This window comes from Peromyscus californicus, unplaced genomic scaffold, assembly GCF_007827085.1.
Source record: "Peromyscus californicus insignis strain IS unplaced genomic scaffold, ASM782708v3 Scaffold_22__1_contigs__length_63687245, whole genome shotgun sequence".
Taxonomy (NCBI): domain Eukaryota; kingdom Metazoa; phylum Chordata; class Mammalia; order Rodentia; family Cricetidae; genus Peromyscus; species Peromyscus californicus.
The window spans coordinates 28,453,354-28,475,593 of NW_026294525.1; the positions used below are offsets into that span (position 1 = coordinate 28,453,354).

At 43.8% G+C, this 22,240-nt stretch overlaps 1 protein-coding gene across 2 annotated transcripts in view; it reads right to left on the bottom strand.

The window, feature by feature from the left end:
- Pde7b (phosphodiesterase 7B) overlaps positions 1-22,240 on the bottom strand; it is a 311,632-nt gene that overhangs the window by 67,295 nt on the left and 222,097 nt on the right. For both annotated transcript variants that reach the window (XM_052751151.1, XM_052751152.1), the window contains one exon: positions 8,357-8,440. In XM_052751151.1, coding sequence (XP_052607111.1) covers positions 8,357-8,440 — 84 coding nt within the window. The remainder of the gene's footprint in view (positions 1-8,356; positions 8,441-22,240) is intronic.

Consider the following 22,240-nt stretch of genomic DNA (forward strand, 5'->3'; position numbering starts at 1 on the left):
TTTTCTTGAGACCCTCTCATGACCCTCTTTGCTTAATGAATCAAGTTTAGACTCCCTTATCTTGATGTTCCGAGAGGTTCGCTTTCTCTCCAGTCCAGAAGTTTTCATTGTTCATTTCTAGCCTTTCTTCTTACTCAGTGATCTCAGTCTCTGTATGGCAGATCAATCTTATTTACGGTTGTTTTAAAAGCAGTGCACACTTGACCATATGATTCAGGGTTCAGCATAAGACCACATTATTGCCCTCTTCTTGCTTAGGACACTCTATTTTTATGCCAACTGTTTTAGAAAAAGGTTATTAGGTTACCTATTTATTTGCATGGCCCTTGATGTACACTTGCCTTGGCGACGAGATGGTTAGTTCTTTTAGCATAAAGTAATAGCTCTGATTCATCTCCAGCCTTCAGATCTCCAGACAGAGACACTAACTGTTGTCATTTTGAGAAGAATTATAAGGATATGTTTTTGTTGTTGTTGATTACCCCACCCAGTCCTTGCTGCCTGAGACAGAAGCCACCAATCATACAAAAGTCACCAATCATATCAAAGTTATCTCAGGCTAATGGCTGTTGATGTGGCCCAGGATAGCACGGTCTCATAATTTTCAGCGTACAGTGGGTGTTTGGTGTGTCAAACGAATGAATGATAACTGTGAGGAAATACTGGGCTCCCAGATCCAATTTTCTATTTTCTTTTACTCAGATAAAAAAAGTGAACCAGTTTAATGATGTCAGCCAGGCTAACAAGAGGCGATGGGCACTTTCAGTCCTAGCTTAAGAAGGTGAAAAACATTTGATTTTGAAGATGGTTTTTCCATAACAGCTAGGTGTCTGAAATGATTCCGCCCCCCCCCCCCCCGCCCCCGACTTCTCTGCTCTGATCTTACTTGAATAACTTGACTTTCAGTAACACTTTTATCTAGTCAAGTTCAGCTCTGGCAACTCTTCCCTGGTGTTATGTCTTGAAGCATATTCTAGAAGGACAATTAAAAACTGGCCTCAGCATGCAGCCTCTCTTTACTTCTCTGTCACTTCAGTCCCTGCTCACTGTCTCAGCCCCAATCTTGATGTCCCAAGACAGAGTTCTTCAGTCTGTAACATGTCTGAATCATATAAAATCGGTATGTATCTTATATTATATATGCTTATTATTAAATGCCCATATATTATTATGGGTATCATAAATGTCAACATTTATTTGCATATGTTTCTGTGAATTTCCCAAAGGCAGTAGTTGTCTCATTCATCTTTGCACCCTGACATGCTGTCAACTGTAGGAGCTGTCCCATTGATGTCCACTGATAGAAGAGTGATGGGGAAGAAATGAAACATTCAGGGCCCCGTCTGCTCTGGCTTCCACCATGAAGTGGCATTTTGGTGGCTAACCATTCTCCTGGTCTGGCACTTCCGCAGCTGAAGAGCTGGGGAGTGTGCGGCCAGAAGCCCTGAGTGCCTATCCCAGAGCACCAGCCAGCTGAGCCAGGAAGTACCACAACCACAAACAGAGCCCTGCCTTTCTTCTGGAGGAAGGTCAATATTGAACTTTGAAATTGTGGGGTGTTAACCTGGCACTCCCAAGAGTGAGAAGTAAGTCTCAAGGAGTCCCAGTGAGGCCTCCCTTCTCTGCTGGGGGAGCAGTGAGCTGGGATCGGGGGTGAGAGTGCATCCTGTCTGCAAGACTGCTTCTAGAGTGACATTCTAGTTCAGGGTCTTTACATGTCATGTGTGGTTCTCATAGGTGACATTAAAGGGTATTTGACAAGATTACTTCAAGTCTGTCAATACCTGCTGGGAATTCTATCTTACACAATGAGCTTTGCCAGCCAACTGCCTGTCTGTCTTTACAATGGTGGTGGTGTGGGGGGGATATCAGGTAATATCAGATGCTTTCTAACATGGTTGGTGGCCTTTGCTGAAAGTCCTTCATTGAATGCATTTTATAGGTCAAAGAAAGAATGGCTACAGGGCATTAGCCAGCAAGTGTTTTTTTGTTTGTTTTGCTTTGTTTTTAAGCAGTTAGGTCTCTGGGTAATTTTTAAATAAAATAGTTAATATATAGAACATAGATACATTTTGATTCTCCTTTGGAAAGAATAAGCATTTACTTTTGTAACTCTACTAAAATGACCTCATGACTGTGCAGCCCAAAGGGCCCAGCCTGGAAAAGCAAATCCAGAGGAAGAAAATTTAAGATGAAGATTAGCAAATTAACAAGGCGGGAAAAGCCAGACAACCCATTAGCCTACTGCTGCTGAGCCAGACTGGTTCGGGGCACCCACCAGGCTGTCCCCTGGTTGAAATGTGTACTCTGAAGTAGAAGCCTTGGGTTCCCGAATGTTCCCCAGTCCCTGGGAATGTTTTCTTTGCATGTCACTTCCTCTGCTGAGCGTGTGGAAATCACATTGTGTTGTTCTGAGATGGTTGCCATGGGAACATCGCAACCTAGTCATTATCTACTCAGGCTACTGATTATATTAAATCAGGAGACAGAGCTGAGGAAGGGCTGCTAAGGGAGCCAGGAGCCGCCTCCTCTCTGAGGATTGTGATTCCTGGGCTACTGTCCCCTCTCTGTTGGTGTCTTTGAACACAGAATTTTCTCAACACTTGCCTCTCCTGTTTTCCCTTCAACAGAGCTAGGAAATGAAATCCATCCACAGGAAGTCGGCATTGGATAATAGAGCCGTTACATTTCCTCGTCTCCAGCCCTAGTACAGTTAGTTCTCTGTTTTAGCTCTTCCCTGGCATAAAAATAATTGCCTCCCCCTTTTCTCTCCCTGCTCTTCCCTCCATGTTTATGTATAAAGATAACTCTTTTTAAAGATCCATGTTCCCTGAGTCCCACACACTGATGCTAGAGACTCCATTTCCTGCTACTTTCCCAGAGAAACTTCTAGAAACTCATACAGATGTTTCTCGTCTACTTGTGGAAAAGGAAACAGGAAACAAAATTGGCTCCTGACAAATACTTTTGTCTCATGTATTTCAGCTGATCTGGATGATCTCTTATGAAGAAGAGTTTGAGATCTTTATTCCTGGAATATTATACTCTATTATGATTATGAATCATTATGATGATGATGACTGGCAAATGTTTATTGTGATACAAATGTATCACAAAATGTATCATGTGGTACAAGATGATGTTTTGAATTAAATATAGATTGTGGAATGGCTAAACGTGGTCAGTTCACATCTGCATTACATACTGACTTTTCTGTGCTGTGAACACTTTAAATTTATCCTCTCAGCAATTTTCAAGTATGTAACAAAATTTTTTAAAAAAGATTTTTATTTTTAAGGATGTGTATATATGTGTGCATGTATGTGTGTGTGTGCATACAAGTGCAGGTGCCTGTGGAAGCCAGAAGATGGTGTCAGATCCCCTGGAGTTGGAGTTATAAGTAAATATGAACTTCCTGATATGGGTGCTGGGTCCTCTGCAAGAGCAGTACGTGCTTTTAACTACTGAGCCTACTTACCAGCCCCAATACGTCTGTTCTTACCTGCAGTCACTATATTGTACTTAACTTCTTTTTTTTTAATTGATTTTATTTGATATGTATGGGTGTTTTGCCTGCATGCATGTGCACCAGTTGCATGCCTTTTGCCTGCAAAGGCCAGAAGAGGGTGAGATCCCCTGGAACTAGAGTCACAGATGGTGGGTGATGTACCATCAGGTGAGTCTTGGGAATCAAACCCACTTCTCTGGAAGAGTGCTCTGATCCACTGAGCCATCTCTTCAGCCCTTGAACTTAATCTTATATGTCATGTTTGAGTGGCATTGTGTTGAGTACTCTTTCGTGGGCAGACATTTACAATTGACTGGTCTGTAATTTATTCTTCAGACCAGAACAGATTAAAGGGAAAGCTCCTGTAATGACTAAGGACGTCTGACCAAGAAAAAAGAAAGAAAATTAGGACCATGAGAGACAAATGAGGTGTTTAACCATTTTGTTATGGAGGCGACAGGACTGTGGTAAAATATAGTGACTGCAGTTAAGAACAGATGCATTGGGGCTGGTAAGTTGGCTCAGTGGTTAAGAGCAGGTATTGCTCTTGTAGTACCTTCCTCCACGAACATGGAAGGGGATTTTTTTTCAGAAGACTGTGTGTGTAATTAAGAATAATTGTTTCAAATTAGAGTTTTATACCTAGATCAATAAGGAAATTTGTTTTCTCTTTCCACTTCTGTTGTGTGTAACTTTAGTCCGTGTTAACTTTATTCTTAAAGGATGGTTCTAGAAGGTGGGAAGAAGAGGATGATAACAAAGGACAGTGGCCTGGACTGTATGTGTTCATGGAGTCACAAAGCCCTTCTCAATCTGCTTAAAGGTGTCTACAACAGGGGGTGATAACTTCTTCCTATTAAGGGCCCTCAGCAGGTAAGTTTGGCTTTGTGGATCACGTGGACGTCACTGTAGCTGCTCTACACATTTTGTACCATGGCGGCCCTAGAGGGTCTATCAAAAAATGGCCATGGCAGAATTCCAGTAAGACTCTATTTCCCAAAGGAGGCAGGGGACAGATTTGGTGCATTGGTTGTCATTTACAACCTCCGCTGCCATATCCACAAATACCATTCGGACAGAAGACAACTTATTGTAAGTATTAATTCTGATGTCCCCTGTCTGCTCTGACAGGTTGAACAATGTGGAGGTGCAATGGACCTTCTATTCAGTATGTATTTTTCCCCCTTATGCATAGGCTAGAGTTTCAAGGCAGGCATTGAAGTAGGTGGTAAAGGAGAAGCAGCCAGGAGCATTGTGGGTAGGGAATGGCAGTTGCGTGGGCACCTAAGCATTTTAGTAGAAAGGCTATGGAAATACAGACTAGGAATAGGAGTTTTAGTGATTTGTTTTTTTCTACGTTGAATTTATTTTAAAATTTAAATTTATAAATGATTTATTTTCAAGCCTTATATCAGATTCTGTCTGATATAAGAAAGAAAGCAAAACTACGATCATTTGAGTAAAATGGCCGTGGGTCTGTCTGTGTCTGTCTCGAAAGAAATGGACACAAAATACGTAACGCAAGGGACTGAGGAAACGGATCAGTGAGTAAAGTGCTTGTCACACACGCATGAGAACCTGATTTGTTTGGTATTTTTTAAAGTAAGTCCTCACTGTGCAGTCCTCACAGGCCTGGCACTCCTCAGGGAGACCTGGCTGACATTGACCTCATAGAGATCTGCCTGTCTTCACCTCCCAAGTGCTAGGACCTGAGTATGATCTCCAACACCCCTAAAAAAAGCCAGGGATGGGAGTGCCTGCTTGTAACCCCAACACTGAGGAGGCAGAGACAAGAGGATTCCCAATGCAGGGCTTGTTGACCAGTCAGCCTAATCAGTACATGAGGGGCGGGGGCGGGGGATATAAATGAGAGATGCCACCTAAAAAAACAGAGTGGGGAGCAATTGAGAATGATACCCAGCATTGACCTCCAGTCTACACACACACACACACACACACACACACACACACACACACACACACACGCACACACGCACACACACACACGCCCATGCCCACACACACATACATATACACATATGCTTGCACACGAACAAACGTGTACACACACATGCATATAAAGCATATATTGAAAAAGAATATGTCAAACTAGTTTGGCAGTTGTTACGCAGAATCGCAATTGGTGGGTACAATCAAAGTTTTAGGAGAAACTTCCAAAAGGTTCTAAAATGCCTCTCTTTAGGCAGAAAACACATCTTTAATTATACAGGCAAACCTCAAGGAGGGTATGAAGAGTTGACAGACAGTTAAATAGATGGTAGACTTTATAAAGGAGTGGAGATGTGACACACGTAATATACTTTATGTGACTGGACTCTGCAGAGATGCCCACATACCTCTCCCCCCCTGGTGACAAGCTGCTGTGGTTGCCGAGTTAGGAAGCTACAAAGGGATCACCGCAGTGGTGATGGTTCACGCTCCGACTCCCGCCGCCGTGCAGCCATCACAGAGAGGGGTGGGTTGCATCCCGACTAAATACAAACCTCGCAGTTCTTCAGGCACTCTGTGCTGTTCAGGTAAAGGCAGTGATGGCTTACATTTACAGCTATTTAATGCAGCCTTCTGTCAGAGGAGTACTTAATGTCATTGGTAAGTTAACTCTGTAGTCACGGAGTGGCTGGTAACTATAAAGAACTGTTGAGTTCAGGACCTTTGTAGTTTAGTTAGGGACATATCTTATACATCTAGGAAACCGAGGCCACTTAAAAAACCTAATACAGTGAAGGAAGATTAGGACTGTTTTAGTATATTAGATAAAAAGGGAAAGTAGTGAAAGAATTATCTAGAACACAGTCCTAAGGAGAATGGGAAGGGAATTGCAGGGTCGGTGGCCAATGTTTTTACTGGATGAGTGGATAGTTTTTGAGTAACAGGTGCAGGGAAATGGAGGTGGAGATCAGACAGGGTCTGGGGATACCAGACAGGGCCCAGGCATCAGAAAGCCCCTTGAGGATCTCCTACAGAGGGTGAGAGGGAGGGCAGCCACTTAGAGATGATCCTTCAAATATGACCGGTATATGGAAATGATGGCTGGCTATCTGCAGTCTATACACACACACACACACACACACACACACACACACACACACACACACACACATACATACACACACATATACACATATTTCTCAGATTAAAAAGGAAAACAAATGATTTTTAAAAATCTATTTTTCACATGCAGAGACCTTTGTTCGAGACAATTAACTACTCCATACTCCACTCCAAAGACCGTCACACTTAGTAGTGATGCTTGTGAGCAGTGGGCTTGGATTAAGAACCATTTAGAACCTTGGCTTTATAAAGACCTAATTCCCAGTTTCCTCGATTATATTAGAAACCATGAAATAGCATCTATCTACGGTTGGAAAGAGGCTTTTTGGTAATTTTCTCCCCGGGACTCGGTGGGAGAGTTCCGGTATAGATGAATAATGTCCTGCTTTGTGGAACCTCCCTCCTGGTGACCCAGACATTTATACAGCCAGGAGACTGCCAGCAGTGTAGCTTACGTGGGGAATTAGAACAGCTTGTATGGCATCATAAGGAGAGGTCAGAGGTACCACCTGAGCTCCCACAGGATACATTCAACGCTGCATTGGTCTAGTTTCCACAGGCTGCGCTCAGTACTGCATTGGTCCAGCTCCCACACATTGTATTTGATATTGCATTGTCTAGAGGTGGCACAGTGTTGAGTTTTACAAAGTGTTGGCGGGGGGTGGGGTGGGGGTGGGCATTTGCTTCTAGTATTGAAGAAGTTATTCTGTCTCTACACCCTTGGAAGAGCTGAAAAACAGGCCCTGAACAATGGTAGGAGAAACACAAACATGTCCATCTTCTACTGGCCTTTCACCAATCTTAGGATCAGAAATAGCAAAGTCTAAATTTTCCTAGTCATTTCCAGGGGTTGAGGCAAATCAGATTACCGCCTGTGCGGAGCTTGTTTATGTCAGAGGAAAGTAATACCCTGTGGATACCATCCAGCACTTTGAAATTTATAGATGGGCAGGGATGTGAGGCCCAAACAACAAAATCCTTGGGGCGAATTGTGCAATCTATTATTGGCGGCTCCTTCCATCCACCACAAAGTCCGAGGTGAAGGATCACCATGACAGAAGATATAAAATCTGGAGAAACGGCCTGCCACTGGTTTGAATTTCCTAAGGAATGTAAGATTAAGTAACAGTGGAAGGAGAGGATGCCCTACCGAGTGTATCACAAAGCGGGAAGGAAGCGGCAGTGTGGATGGGAAGGACTTCCCTTTAATGACGGGTCGTTAAGAATGTAAAAATAGGGTTTACAGGAGAACAGGAGGATAAGAAGAGAGAGTTAGTGATTGGGCAGGGGCGAGTGTTCTAGGATTTACCTGTGAAATTTAAAAAATCTAAATAGCACTTCCCCTAGCCCTACCCTGGCTGCAGGTGGAGAATTGTTAGAAGATACAAAGAGCACCTTGTGTTTTCTTTTTAACTTTTTTTTTCCTTTTCTCTCATCTCTCGTCTGTCTCTCTGTCTCTCTGTCTCTGTCTCTCTCTCTCTCTCACCAGGCTGGCCTCCAATGGCTAGAGATCCTCCTGTCTCTGCCTCCCTCGTGCTGGCATTAAAAGCCACGGGCTTGTTTTCAACGCTGATGTGAGAGCCTTGGGGCAGAGCTCAGAGTCCCTTCCCACGTGAGGAACTTGAGAGACAAAGGCTTAAGTTCCAGTTGAGGGGACAGAGGGAGAGGAAGGAAGGCAGACCTTGCAAGGTTTTGAAGTTCATGGGGGAAATAAGGTGGTTTTTCTCCCCCCTAAAGAAAACATTTGTTCCTTTCCAGGTACACTTGGTTACTCACTGTTGAGTAGACGGAAGTCAATGAATGGGTAGGAGCCGCGGCGTTCGGCAGGAACCCCGGTCTGACCCCTTAGTCGTACATCTCCTAGAAAACAGAAAATCCAAACAAATGTTGGAAACCGTTGCCAAGGATATTCACTTTTCCTCAGCAAATCCTCCTAACGAGTTATGTCAGCGGAACCAACACAGGACATTAGGAGAAAATCCACTCCTTTTCACCCCGTTAAGAGAGTGCTGGGTGGGAACGGGGTGATTAATTACTGCAGAGTGTAATGGATCTGCCAAGACTACACCGGATCAACCACTACTCTCTTGTGTTTACCTGCCCTGTGAGAATTTCAACAGTTTCCATCATCGTCTTACGCTCCCCGGAGCTGGAGAGATGGAGTAGCTGAACCTGGAGAATGGATGGTGTTCTGTGGTTGTAGCGCCTTCCTTAGCGGGTGTAATGGCCCAGTGCATTATTTTCTGATGGTGTCCACCTTCTTCGCCCCTAGGCTGTGCCATTGGTGAACATTACAGCCTGCCAGCTCAGTGACAAATCGTTTAGACGCCTACCTGCTCTTGTTCTCATGACAGTGTTTCCAATACTTCTATCGCTTTTCAGCTTCTTCTAGTGGCTGCCTTCATGTCCCTTTTTGGTGTGTATGTCCTGCCTTCCCAACCCGGGGAGGAAAGCAAGTAGCGAGGAGACAGTGGACTTGAGAATAAAGCAGACCTTGGAGAAACCTAGTTTGGCCACTCGCTACCTGTGTTATTTATCTCGGGAAGCATATTTCTCTCTGCTTCAGACCTCCTGTCCAGTGAGAAGGACTTGCGTCCAAGTGCCTCTGGCTGAGTGTCTAAAATGACTCTGGTTACTTGGCTGTGGCTGCTGGCCTGCCCTCTTCTGGACACCCGCAGAGCAGGGGCTGTGCACGTTATGTGGTCTGCATTTCTCCATTGCACTTTGTGTACCTTCTGGTCCTTGGTAGACACTAAGGGATTGCTCCGCCAATCATTACAGATCACGTGGACTCCAAAGGAGAGGCAGAAATGCATGATCAGGAATGGATTTCTGGAAGAACTGAGTCAGGGAAGGTTCTAGAACAATGGTCCTCAACCTGCGGGTCGGGAAACCCTTTGGACCATCGGAAGACACAGATATTTACATTATGATTCCTAACAGTGGCAAAAATCACGGTTAGGCAGTAGCAATGGAATAGTTTTATGGTTGGAGGTCACCACAGCATGAGGAGCTCTGTTAAAGGGTTGCAGCGTTAGGAAGGTTGGGAACCGCTGCTGTAGAAACATCAGTGCCAAGAACAATGGGGCACCTCTCATAAGCCACTTTCCCCCAGACGTCACAGGAGCCTCAGCCTGGGAACAGAGAGGCGGGACAGTCTAATCTTTGAGGTCAGCCAGACCTGAGGGAGCGCGCCACCCACTGCTACCCTTGCAACTGACAAAGCGAAGATTCCCTTACAGGCAGGAGCTTGGCACATTCTGGGCTTTGTACTTCATGTTGGTGCCTTAGGCATCCTGCTTTGTGTGATCTGGTCCTTCACTGTGCTTTGGTGTTGGAGATTCTTCCAACTTAAGGACTAGAAAGGGGTGAGTTCATTTTTAAAACAGATAAAGGAAAGTCAAAGGATGAAGGAAAAGATGAAAAGTTCGCTAAAATATGAGTGTTATCTGTTGAGCGTAAGTGGTGCACACCTATGCCATCCCAATACCCAGGAGGCTGAGGCAAGGAGAATCATGACTTCCAAGGTAGCCTGGCCTATGTAGCAATACTTCTGTGACAAAACACACATGCACGCACACACACACACACACACACACACACACACATTCACACACACACACACACACACACACACACACACACGCAAACACACACAGGCAATAGCTGAACCAAAGGCCACTCAGAAGTAAAAGGTTTCTTCTACCTTGTAATTTCTTGAACACCTACATTTGTAACACTTCTGATTTCACAAATCTTTCTCAAAACCACTGTGGTGGATTTTTTGTCATGCATCTTTCATTGGATGTTTACCATAGCCTAGTGAGGAGAAATACTATTATAGTCCTTGTTTTATAAGTGAGAATACAGTGGCTCTAGGGAGAAAGGCTGAGAGACTACTACCCTTTATCCCGGAGCCTCAGTAAAGGGCTCAGATCCCTCCCAAGCTCCCAGGAAGAACACACTAGCTTTTTGTTGAGTTCATGGTGCTTTCCTCTTGCAATGGGCAGAGCTAGTATCAAGTCTAGGTTCTTCGACGCATGGGCAGGGCTCGCCTCAACACCATGTCTAACCGTTTGTAGACTTCATTCTCAAAATGAAGTGACAAGGAGATCTCAGACCCCTATACTGTGGAATTTGGACTTGCAGCAGCCATTCAGAAAATGATAGCGTGTGCATCAAAAACTCATCCAGGGCTACTGTAAATGAATTTATAGCTTGTAATTACGTGTGGCACACATGTGCTTTAAAAATCTAAACCACAACCCATCAAAATGCAGAGAACAAGTGACCACATGGTGACCAACCCAACTGATATATCTACACCACAACTCCTCCTGCACTTGGGAAAGGCTTGGGGATCATAGCGGAAGAAGGGGCAGGAAGACTGTAAGAACCAGAGGAACAAGAACTTGCTGTAAGGTTTCATCTCCTAGAAACGTCAGAGAAGCTACACCCAGGAAGTCTCATCAACATGGCAGCCTAAACAAGACCTGAACAAGAACAACACAAATAGACATGTTAGCACACAGAAGGGGGAAACCTTACCAGGCCTCAACACTAGACAAAGAACTACAAGCAGGAATGTTGAGAGCAGAAGAAGTCGTCTTCCCTAGGGAAGAACCCCTGAACTGGTTCTCCAATTCCAAGAAATCAGCCCTGAGATCATACATACAAGCAACATTATGTGGACTATGAAAGTTGTGTTTACATATTTAGGTGTGTGTGTGTGTGTGAGAGAGAGAGAGTGTGTGTGTGTGTGTGTGTGTGTGTGTGTGTGTGTGTGTAAAACAACAGTTAAAGAAATAGAAAACTTGAGATAGCACAAGACAAGCTGCATGGGAAGAGCCAGAGGGAGGAAATGGAAAGAGGAAAATGACATAATTATATTTTAATTTCAAAAAAATATTAAAGAAAATCTATGCATAGGTGTGCTGGCTGGTCGTCTGCCAGCTTGGCACACAAGCTAAAGTTATCTGAGAGGAAGGAACCTCAACTGAGAAAATGCCTCCAGAAGATCCAGCTGGAAGGCATTTTCTTAATGTGTGGTCAATAGGGGAGGACCCAGCCCATGGTGATGGGTGGGTCCATCCCTGGGCTGATGGTCCTGGGTTCTATAAGAGAGCAGGCTGAGCAAGTCATGGGAAAGAAGTCATTAAGCATTGTTCCTCCATGGCCTCTGCATCAGCTCCTGCCCTCTAGGTTGCTGCCCTGTTTGATTTCCTGTCATGACGTCCTTCAATGATGGCCAGTGAGGTGGAAGTGTAAGCCAAATAAACCCTTTTCCTCCACAACTTGTGTTTCGGTCACGGTGTTTCTTTGCATCCACAGGAACTCTAACTAAGGCCGCGGCTGAGACTGTAGGTGTTTCTAGGAAGCTGTCTGGGTTTGTGCCTTTGTTGACCTGGTGTCATGCCTTGGGCTCTTCTCGGAGATTTGAGGCTTGCTATTTGAATTGGCTTCTCTCTCAGTATCTTCTTTCAGTCTTGAAAGAATTGCTTTTGAATTTGTAGTTACGAGGGGAACCATTTTCTCAGAATGTTCTGAGAGAAATTTTCTGTGTGAGAGTGATGTTGGTTTTAAAACCTTCCTTGCACAGGGTTCATTTCTGTTGCCAGTCTGGGGATGCGGGGCATGGAGATGCCTCACCATGGAAGACTGTAGATTTCGGGAAACTAAAGAAAGCGTTGCATAGCAGAGTAGGTAGAGGGGAGGCACATACTAGGAATTGGGGGATCCCTGTCCTGATAGGACCAACGTGCTGTCATAGTGAAGTACACTAGATAAGTCTGTAATCACTCTGAAGTTCAGTTTTATAAGATTTAACTTATATAATTACATGAACTTTGCCTCCTTTATAAGATTTATTGTGAGGACATTACGACATGTGAAAATAATATGACCAACATTTATTGACTACTTAGGCCCTGCTGAGCATTTTATATGCATTACATTATCAATTATTATCAATTAAACAATTTGAAGTAGGTATTATTATTTATTATTATTATTGTTATTGTCATTATAACATTTTGTGGCTGAGGAAATGAAAGCCAATGGAAATTTGATGTGTCCAAACTTAATACAGGTTATCATGAACTTATGCTTAAACTCAGAGCTGACCCCGAGTCCATGCTTTTGACTTCTTTCCTATATTATTTGCATTGAAAACTGCACAAACGGTTAAATACTAGCCTTTCCTTGTCTATCGTACACTGTGATTCCTGTATGATGATGAATAAGGTACGTGGCCGTCATAATCCTGTAGACTGAATACTGGGCAATCTATCACCTCGACAAATCCAGGATTCAGCCAAAGAGATGTTTATTCAAAGAGCATTTCAGTGAGGATGGCTGTAGGAATAAGACACTAACTTCTCTTCTGGATCAACAGGCTATCTATTTCTTTCCAGTTTGGAATGGAAAACTATTACTAGAACAATCCCTCGCAGAATCAATGGGGTTTGTGATTTACTTATTTGAGTTCTCAGTGAAGCGGAATTTTCATGATGAACCCCCACTCCTGGGGAAAGAGACAGCAGCAAACAAGTTGCTATGGAAGACATCTAAATAGGAAACATTAACAGGAGAGACCACAGACAATGAATGACCTTACCCTAGGGTCAGCTTCAGGCTTACATCGCGTGCAGCTATGGTTACAGTCTGGGGCGCTGGTGTCTGTCACAACTATTGACAGCCCTTAGAGGTAGTCAACGATTGCTTCTGGAGAGAATTAAGCCGTGTGGAAAACACCAGGAAGGCCAGGGGCAGCATGTATCTTTGAAAGTTTTCAACATGAGTTTGTATAAAAACAAACTGGACACACCCTGCCGCAGGCCTTCTTACTATTAGAGGAGGATGGACATTTTAAGCATATAGTTATCTGTATGGAAAGTTATCTTTCTTTCTTCCCACTTCCAAGAGTCGCTCTGATGCTGAATTGCTTCAACATGCGGGTGAGAAGAGAAATAACCGAGTGAGGAAGTCCTTAGGAGAACCAAGGCCACTGGGCTTTTGCCCTCAGGACAGAACAAGTAGTGTCCTTGTAGAGCTGTTCTTCCTGGCCCCCGGTCTGGGCAATCATCTGTTTACCTAGGGCCTTATATCCAAGCTAAACAATTATTTTGACTATTCATTAAGCCCTTGTTTAACTTCAGCAGTTTTATTTTATTTTATTTTTTTTCCTGGCAAAGGAAAGGTGCGGTGGAAGCCGGGAGGAAGCGTTGACAGCTCAGAGTCGTGTCCTCAGTCTGTTCTCATTGTGTTCCAAAAGGAAGCAAACAGCAAGGGAATTCTTATTTTTGAAAGGTCTGCTGCTCTTTTGCTCCTACGGAGCTGAAAACATAACATGTCGTCCTTGGTCCTGAAGGCTGCCGACACAGGCAGAGGGCTGAGCTGAGTCATTCCGGGAGCCAAGACCCAGAGACAGTCCCTGACCCTCCCAGGGGACCCGGCTCCGGATGGACCTCTTGCCCACTTGGCCTCTCTCACACGGTGTCTGTTTAATAAAAGCCTGTGCTAGGGAGCAGACGTCGATGTGGCCTCTTATGTAACTGGCAGGGAGGGTGGAGCCGGACAGTGATGACAACTTACAGTGGCTGAAACACGGGCCATATGAGAAGAACCAGACTCCTGCCCCATCAAGTGGGGCCAAGGTCAGTTTCGGGTGAGCAGAGGGTCTAAGGAAGGGACGGAGCAGTAGCTGCTGTGATCCTAGGAGAAGGAAGATGGCGGTGATGATCTTGCTGTATGCAGGTTTCAGGGAGCACGGAACAGTAGTGGCATCGAAAACATGAAATCCTAGAGCAACCCAAACGTGGTGGAGAAAGCAGTGCTCTGCTAGGAAGTCATTCCCTGGAGCATCCTGTGCGCGTTAACAAAGTCATGTCTCTGCTGTCTCCGGTAAAATGAAGACAAAGAACCAGAGCCCCACAGCTCAGACCTGAGCTCTCTCCACACAGCATTGCCTTCACTGCAGGGCTGTTTACTTTTTCAGAGTTAGTTAAGAGTAAGTTCTCTGCGGATGCTTAACCACCTTAACAAAGGGAGGGACAGCTGTACGATTTAATCATCCTTAGGTTTTGGGGATAGTATAAACAGCCTGGATACATAACACAGGCAGAGAGCATTATCTGAGTATTATTGTCTTACATGAGAGAAACAGTGAGGCTGATCAGACCCAAATTTTCCCCAGAGAGTTTCAGTTTTCCGCTCTTCTTTAGGATAGGGTCTCATTATATATCTCAGGTTGGGCTAGAATTCACTATGTCGTCCACAAGAGCCTCAAACTCAGAATGCTCCTGCCTCAGTCTTTCAACTACTGGGGTCATAGGCACATGCTTTCATGCTCAGCTCCATCTTCAAGTTTCTTGAGTGCGACAGGCTGTATCTGGTCACAGAGGACTGTCTACCAGAGTGCCTAAGTAGAAGGATCCTTCTTGATTGATTGCTCTGTTTCAGTAGCTATCATTTCTGAGTCATTGTTGAAAAACATTTATGTAGCAAAAAGAAACTGACAGTTAGTTGTCCAGAAACCCGGCTTTGGACAGAAAGCGAAATAAAGTTTTCCTCGCATGCATAAAAGAAAGGACCATATTACCAAACAAGGCACTCTGCAACCTTAGCTTAGGGTTACTCAACGCCTGGTGACAAATGTGTATTTGGGGACTTGAATGCTGGGAAAGTTAGCATGTAAACAGCAGGACTTTAGTTTCCAGAGCAGGTAAGGCAGGTTTTCAACCAGACTAGTAGCAACAGGAGCTGTTCTCATTTTTTCAGCTTGATAGTGTTTCGGAGGAAAACAGGAGGGGAAAAAAAGAGTTCCAATCACTGGGGATACAGGAGTCTAATAAAAAAGATATTGAAATAGAAGCCGTGGGAAGGCCTAAGGAGAATTCCAAGGAGCTGGTAAAGAACTTAAAAGAACATACAGAACAGGTCTCTTCTGTAGCACGAATCTTAGAAAGCCTTATTAATAAAATCAAACCTGGGGCCAGGTATTGGGGTGAATGCTGGAAGATCAGAGAAGTAGAACAAGCCACAGCTTCCTCACCTCGCCAGTTCCTCAGCTTATCCTGTTTCCTCAGAATGGAAGCCTCCGAGTGCTCATCCAGAATGAATCTCAGTTGAACTGTTGCTAGAACTCTAAAAGCTTAACCAGCCAAATGCTTAACCAGCTAAAAGCTTCTAGTTTCTGGTCCTCACGCCTTATATACCTTTTTGCTTTCTGCCATCACTCCCTGGGATTAAAGGTGTGAGTCTCCATGCTTGGCTGCATCCTTGAACACATGGATTTCTGCCTCTGTAATGCTAGAATTGAAGGTGTGTGCTACCACTGCCTATCCTCTATGTTTAATATTGTGGCTGTTCTGTCTCTGACCCCAGATAAGTTTATTAGAGTGCACAATATTTTGGGGAACACAATACCACCATACTCTTCCAAGGGTTGAAAGAATAACTTGAGGTTATTCAGAGACCAAGCCACCGGGGTCTGCCTTAAGTAACAAAGCTCACTGGCGGTGTTATAAGCTGCGTGCTACTTCCAGGACAACACTTTTACCCCTAGAATCTCTCCAAAGCCAAGCCTGCTGCTTAATGCAGATATTCTCTATATAAAGTTCTCGGCACGGTACCTAGCAACATGATTCCTAGCATATAATAAGTACTCAAAAAAATTACTCTTCTGATATTCTGAGGTCCCTCCCCCTGCTACCCTGAGACTGAGAAGGATTCCCTGAGCATCAACAGCTGTCAGGGCAACTTTACAAGTATGAGGTCCCCATAACAACCTCCCTTAGAGCTGGTGACTAAGTCACATTAGATCAGGCAGCCCTTGGAGCTCAGTGTCCCTATTCTTGATGAGGATTACCCAGAATGCTGTTCAGGGTAATAATTCTGGGCTTGATCTGCTAAATCTGTATTGCTCCTCTTTCTGCTGTGTGGTGATATATTGTGTACCCCAATAAAGCTAACCTGGGTACCAGAAGACAGAGCCAGCCTCTAAATTAGACATACAGGTCAGGCAGTGGTGGCACATACCTTTAATCCTATCACTTGGGAGGCAGAGATCCGTCTGGATCTCTGTGAGTTCAAGGTCACACTGGGCTACATGAGAGAACAGAACCAGGTGGTGGTGGCATACACTTTTAATCCCAGGAAGTAATATGGCAGGACACAGAAAGGTACGTAAGGCATGAGGAAACAGGAACTCATTGCTCTCTTGAGGCTGAGGATTTCGTAGGGGTAAGCTAGTGGCTGGCTGTTCTGCTTCTCTGATCTTTCAGCTTTCACCTCAATATCTGGCTCTTTTTTTTTTTTTTTATAAGACCTTTTAAGATTCGTGTTACACTGCTGGGCATACCTGGTTAAGAGAAGTAAGTATGAAAACTGTGCCCTGAGGACAGCAGAATGTGGTCCCCAGTGCTTTTCCATGGCATGTGTGCTGCGGCCCTTGGCCCAGATGTGACTTAGAAGATTACCCTGGAATTTTCTGCTTTTAAGAATTGAGACTCAGCCGGGCGGTGGTGGCGCACGCCTTTAATCCCAGCACTCGGGAGGCAGAGCCAGGCGGATCTCTGTGAGTTCGAGGCCAGCTTGGGCTACCAAGTTAGTTCCAGGACAGGCGCAAAGCTACACAGAGAAACCCTGTCTCGAAAAACCAAAAAAAAAAAAAAAAAGAATTGAGACTCAGTCGGCCAGTTCTGAAGCAGGCTTGGGGGGGGGGGGGTGTTCTAATTTGGTTCATGTCATCACATGATCACGTGAAACATGAAACAAAATGTTAGAGAGTAGATGGGAAAGCCAGAGACACAAAGGTGTGTAAACTTCTTGGCACTCTGATAATCGACAGGCCAGAAGAGAATGAGGTCAAGGAGTAAATACAGCATCTGCCAGAGAGAACCTATGGTTCCTCTCTCAGAAGCATTGTGAAGCTTCATGAAATTATATAGATAAATACCTCACAAATACTCCAGTTGAAAACAATTCCCCACCAGTTTCCATCTGAATTGAAAGAAAATCATTTACTTTTTAAGTCATGTAACAATAAGTGTTGATATTTAACGTCAACACAGGTTTTGTGTTTAAAAGGCAACTGTACATCAGAACAATGGCTGGAAGTATAATTTGAATCTTATACCAGGTTTCCAGAAAACAAGATTTCTGGGGATACAGATAAACAATCGAAACCAGAAGCGATACTTTCAGAAATCATTGGAAAGATGCCTTTCTATCTGATGATCATATTAGCTTTCTGGGATATATATGTTTATATATGGGAGAAGTTATAGAGGAGGAGAGAGATGAAAGAAAGTAAGAAAGAGGAAGGCACTGAGAAAGTCAGTGAATTGGGAATGAGGGAGAGCAAGCATCAGGGAAAGTCATATAAATGTGTCTAATAGATATGTATATGTGGCATATATTTTGCATAATTAAACAGTTGTGACTTTCACAGAAAAACAAAATTCTTAAAAAGAAGCCAGCTCTTGCCCTCCATGTTATAAATCTTATTTAATGTAAGTGATGCTGATGGTACTTGATAGCTATGGTAGGTGGATGTTGTGGTGAGAAACCTTGCAAATGGCCTTAGCCTATGGGGCTTGGCCTCCTGGAGGGGACAGTGTAGGCTAGTTCTATTCAGAAACACAGCACCGCAGCTTTGGCTAGTGGGACAAAAGAGATCAATAGCATGTTATGAAATATGTAAGGACTTCAAACCTTCCCAGAGGAGGGATGACCCACTAGGGGATGATTGCTGTAGACCAGGTGAGAAAGCAGAGGAGGGATGACTCTCTAAGGGATGAAGGATGACTCTCTGAGAGAAGATGGTAGCTGAGAAGAGAGGTCGCTGCTAGAGAGTCTTAGCTGACTTTAGAGAGGTTAGTAGATAAACAGACGAAATGCCACGAGGAGCTGTATGGGAGGGCAGAGGGAGAGGGAGACAGCAAAGATGATTCTCAAGTTGCTGTCTTGCGTAGTGGATGACTGTGAATCTTAGAAAAAGACAAGTCTAGAGAGACCTAGTTTGAAGAGAGAAGTTCACTCACTTGACTCTGGTTGCACTACTGAGATTTCAAAGAAAAATGTGCAGCAGTGTGGGCTCAGAGGAACATTTGGGATGGCAAAATACCTGTATAAATCAAGGAAAGCTATGGAATATCCAAAGCAAAACGTTTGAGGGAAAAAAATCCATAAAGTTAACAACATAATGAAAAATCAGAAAATAATTTTAAGTAAATGCAAAAAAAAAAAGTAATAGGCCTACATGAAGCTGCTCACAAAGTGAAGGGCGGGGGGGGGGGGGGGGGGGGGGGGGGGGGGGGGGGGGGGGGGGGGAGGGTAGGACCAAACAGTCAGCCTTTAGTACTAACTCAAGCAGTAATTACTGTCTTGTAGCACATGGGGCTTGTAAGGAAGAGGAAGCCACGGTGTGGAAGGGGGAAGAAACTTCTATCACAGAAGAGAATGTGCCGAGATGAGTGGAACAGGATTCAGGGATGGCTTGGGTGGGAAAGTGCAAATTCCCGGAACCCAGGCAGAGCTGGTTTGCATAATGAATGTCTGTAATCCCAAGGTGTTTACTGTCAGATGGGAGGTGGAGGTGGGAGGCATTGACAGGAGAAGCCCCGGGAGCTCCTGGGCCAGCTGGTCTGGTGTGCACAGTGGAGAGCAGGAGACTCTGTCTCAGACAAGGTAGAAGTAAGGACTGACACCTGAGATTGTCCTCTTCCTGTGTTGTAGACACAGGCATGGCCACAAGTGCACGCATGTGCACATACTTAGACACATACGATTTTAAAATAGGAAGAAATTATGTATGAAGATGTCACAATGAAACCCACCACTTGTTTGCTAGCTTGAAAAATTTAAAAATACTGAGATTCAAACAAAAAGGGCAGGTGGAGGAGTGACTGGACAAAGTCCATTAGATTCTGTGGCCATCACGTCAAGCTGGAGAACTGGGAAGCCTGTCCTCAAGGGGCTGATATGCAGATCCCCAGTGATAAATGGATTATTGTTTTAATGTGTATTTTTAAATATTTTAAAATTAAAATTTAATTACATAATTTCCCCATTCTTTGTCCTCCTTCTCACTCCTTCTATGTAACTTCTTATCACCCCCTTTCAAATTCACGGCCTCTTTGAATTTTTGCCATCTGCTTTTTACATTCAGAATTTTTATGTCTGTATGTGTGTGTGTGTATGTGTGCGCGCGCGCGTGCGAGCAATAAGTGTGTGTCACAGAATGTCTGTGGAGGTCAGAAAACAGCTTTGGGACATTGTTTCTCTTTTACTGTGTGAGTCCTTGGGATCAAGTACAGACTGCCAGTCTTGGTGACAATGGACTTTTATCTGATGAGCCATCTCACTGGTCCTGATAAGTTGAAGGCCATACATTTTTAGCAAGCAGCGCTTCATCTGTATACAGCATTTGCTTGTAATCTGTCCAACTGGAATGATTGAAATGATGAGAGTTTTAGCAAAAATATCACGCGGACCTCAAGAACAGTAGTAATCCCTATGAATAATAAAATATAATTTGAAAATTGCTCTGAGGATAGAACACTCCAGGTCATGATTATGTCTCCCAAATTTTGCAAAATAGAGCACTAACTTGTCTAATCACTTCTAATACTTAGGTATACATCAAGAAAAAAAAATAGTCTACCAAGTGTTTCTCGGGAGAAGAAGATGGATATAGCAACTAGAATTAATATTTTTGGGAAGATCTAACCCAAATCAGCACTGCAAACTAGAAGAAAACCATTTTCAGGCATTGTTTGTTTTCACGTGCTTCTGGACTTCCTGATTCTGGCCGGGAACAAGGTCAAGCTTGCCAAAATACTACAAGAAAAGATGTTGATGATCACGGAGAGGAAATACTCCCGGTCCCAGGAGATGGCCCATTCTTAGGAGACTTCCACACCAAGTCTGCCGCCATGAGAAGGCACATCGGGCCACCACATTCACCCTTGGTTCGGCACCAGGAAGCATTGGAGGTTCTGCATTCCAGACCTCTGTGGCAGCAGCTGGGATCCTTTGAAGCGCCAAGTGTTGTTCATTTGTTTTGTTTGTTTTTCGGAAAGGAAACAGATGGAAAACAAACCAGACTTGGTAGGGAAGTGGTGGAATCCATCATATTATATCCACGTTATAGAACATCGTGTTGTTATTAAAAACAGTAACTGATATTTCCGTAGTAATAGCTATTGCTTACTGAGCCTTCGGTTGTGAGCTGGGTAGTGTTTGAAGTATTTTCCACGAATGAGCTCATTTAATTCCTTAATAACTCCCTCAGATAAATACTAATATCAGGACCGTGCCGTGAGAGACAGAGATGGGAAATTTCTTTGCCCGTGGGTAGCGAGCATGAAGCCAGATGTGAAACCAAAGGGACTAGGCTGGCAGCTTGTGCCTTTAGCTAATGGGAACAATCCCTGTTCAGAGACGCCTTGATCTGAAGTGAGGGCTGAGAGTCATTGTTAAGGAAGGTTGAGATAATATAGTATGCAAAAACTGTATCTCAAAAGAACTAGCTTAACGGACCTGAAGAGATGCTTATTAACTGTGCTCTTATCCATTCTGGGCTTAGTTAAATCTCATGTTTTGTTCGGTAGGAACAGTAAGATCTGCCTTTCTACCTCATAAGAGGTAGAAATCAAGTAAACTCTCATGGATTGAATGCTTTTCCAATGATTTTGCAATAAAGCTTTTTTTTTAGTTAAGAACATTCTTATTAATATTGCCATAGAAATATCAAACATATAACATAAAAATTCCATTGAATCTTCTGCTTTGTATATAAAGTAAATAATACTATTATTGGTGTTATCATAAAAGTCCAGGGCAGTGCTTTAAAAGCAAGAACATTATTCTTTGATACACAATTAAACATTGTGTGAATTAGAGGGTCTTGTAATCAATTGTGTTAGCAAAATATGGAGGCTTAACAAAACTACTAATTTTTTTCCAAGTTGTAGGATTTCTGGGATTCTTCAGTATGTTAATGTACAGTACATATCCAAACATGTTTTTTCATGAAACATATTTTCTGAGTATATTTTGAGATGACTATTTGGGGGTAGATAGGAATGCACTGTTTTCTGTGATGTGAGGTGTTGTGTGTGTATATGTGTGTGTGTGTGTGTGTGTGTGTGTGTGTGTGTGTGTGTGTATGATGTTTAAAACAAAATCTTAGTATAGGGAGGAGCTTAGAGAACCCTAGCTTTATTTCACTGGTCCCCTCACTCCTGGTATTCTTATCCTGTATGATTAAGTTTATGTATCAGGTTTTAATGCGGGGGGGTGGGGGGGGTGGGGGGTGGGGGTTGGGAGGTAGGGGGGTTGAGGGGGTAGGGGGGGTGCTGCATATGAATTGGATGCTTGTGTATTTATTCCTCAAACACGTTTTTCATTGTTTGCCATGTTCCGGGTCTTGTTATGGACTCTGAGAATACATCAGCTAATGAAATAGACAAAACACGCCTGCCCTTAAGGGGCTGAGATTGCCCGAATCTAGAGGGAAGGACTGCTAATAAACAAAAAACATCCAGTAAGCTGCCTTCTTTTGGGAAGTCATGCAATGCCCGAAGATGAAACAGCAGGGGAGAGATGAGCCGGGGCACTGTGGACTCCACAATACCCGGGAGATGTCCGGCTGCA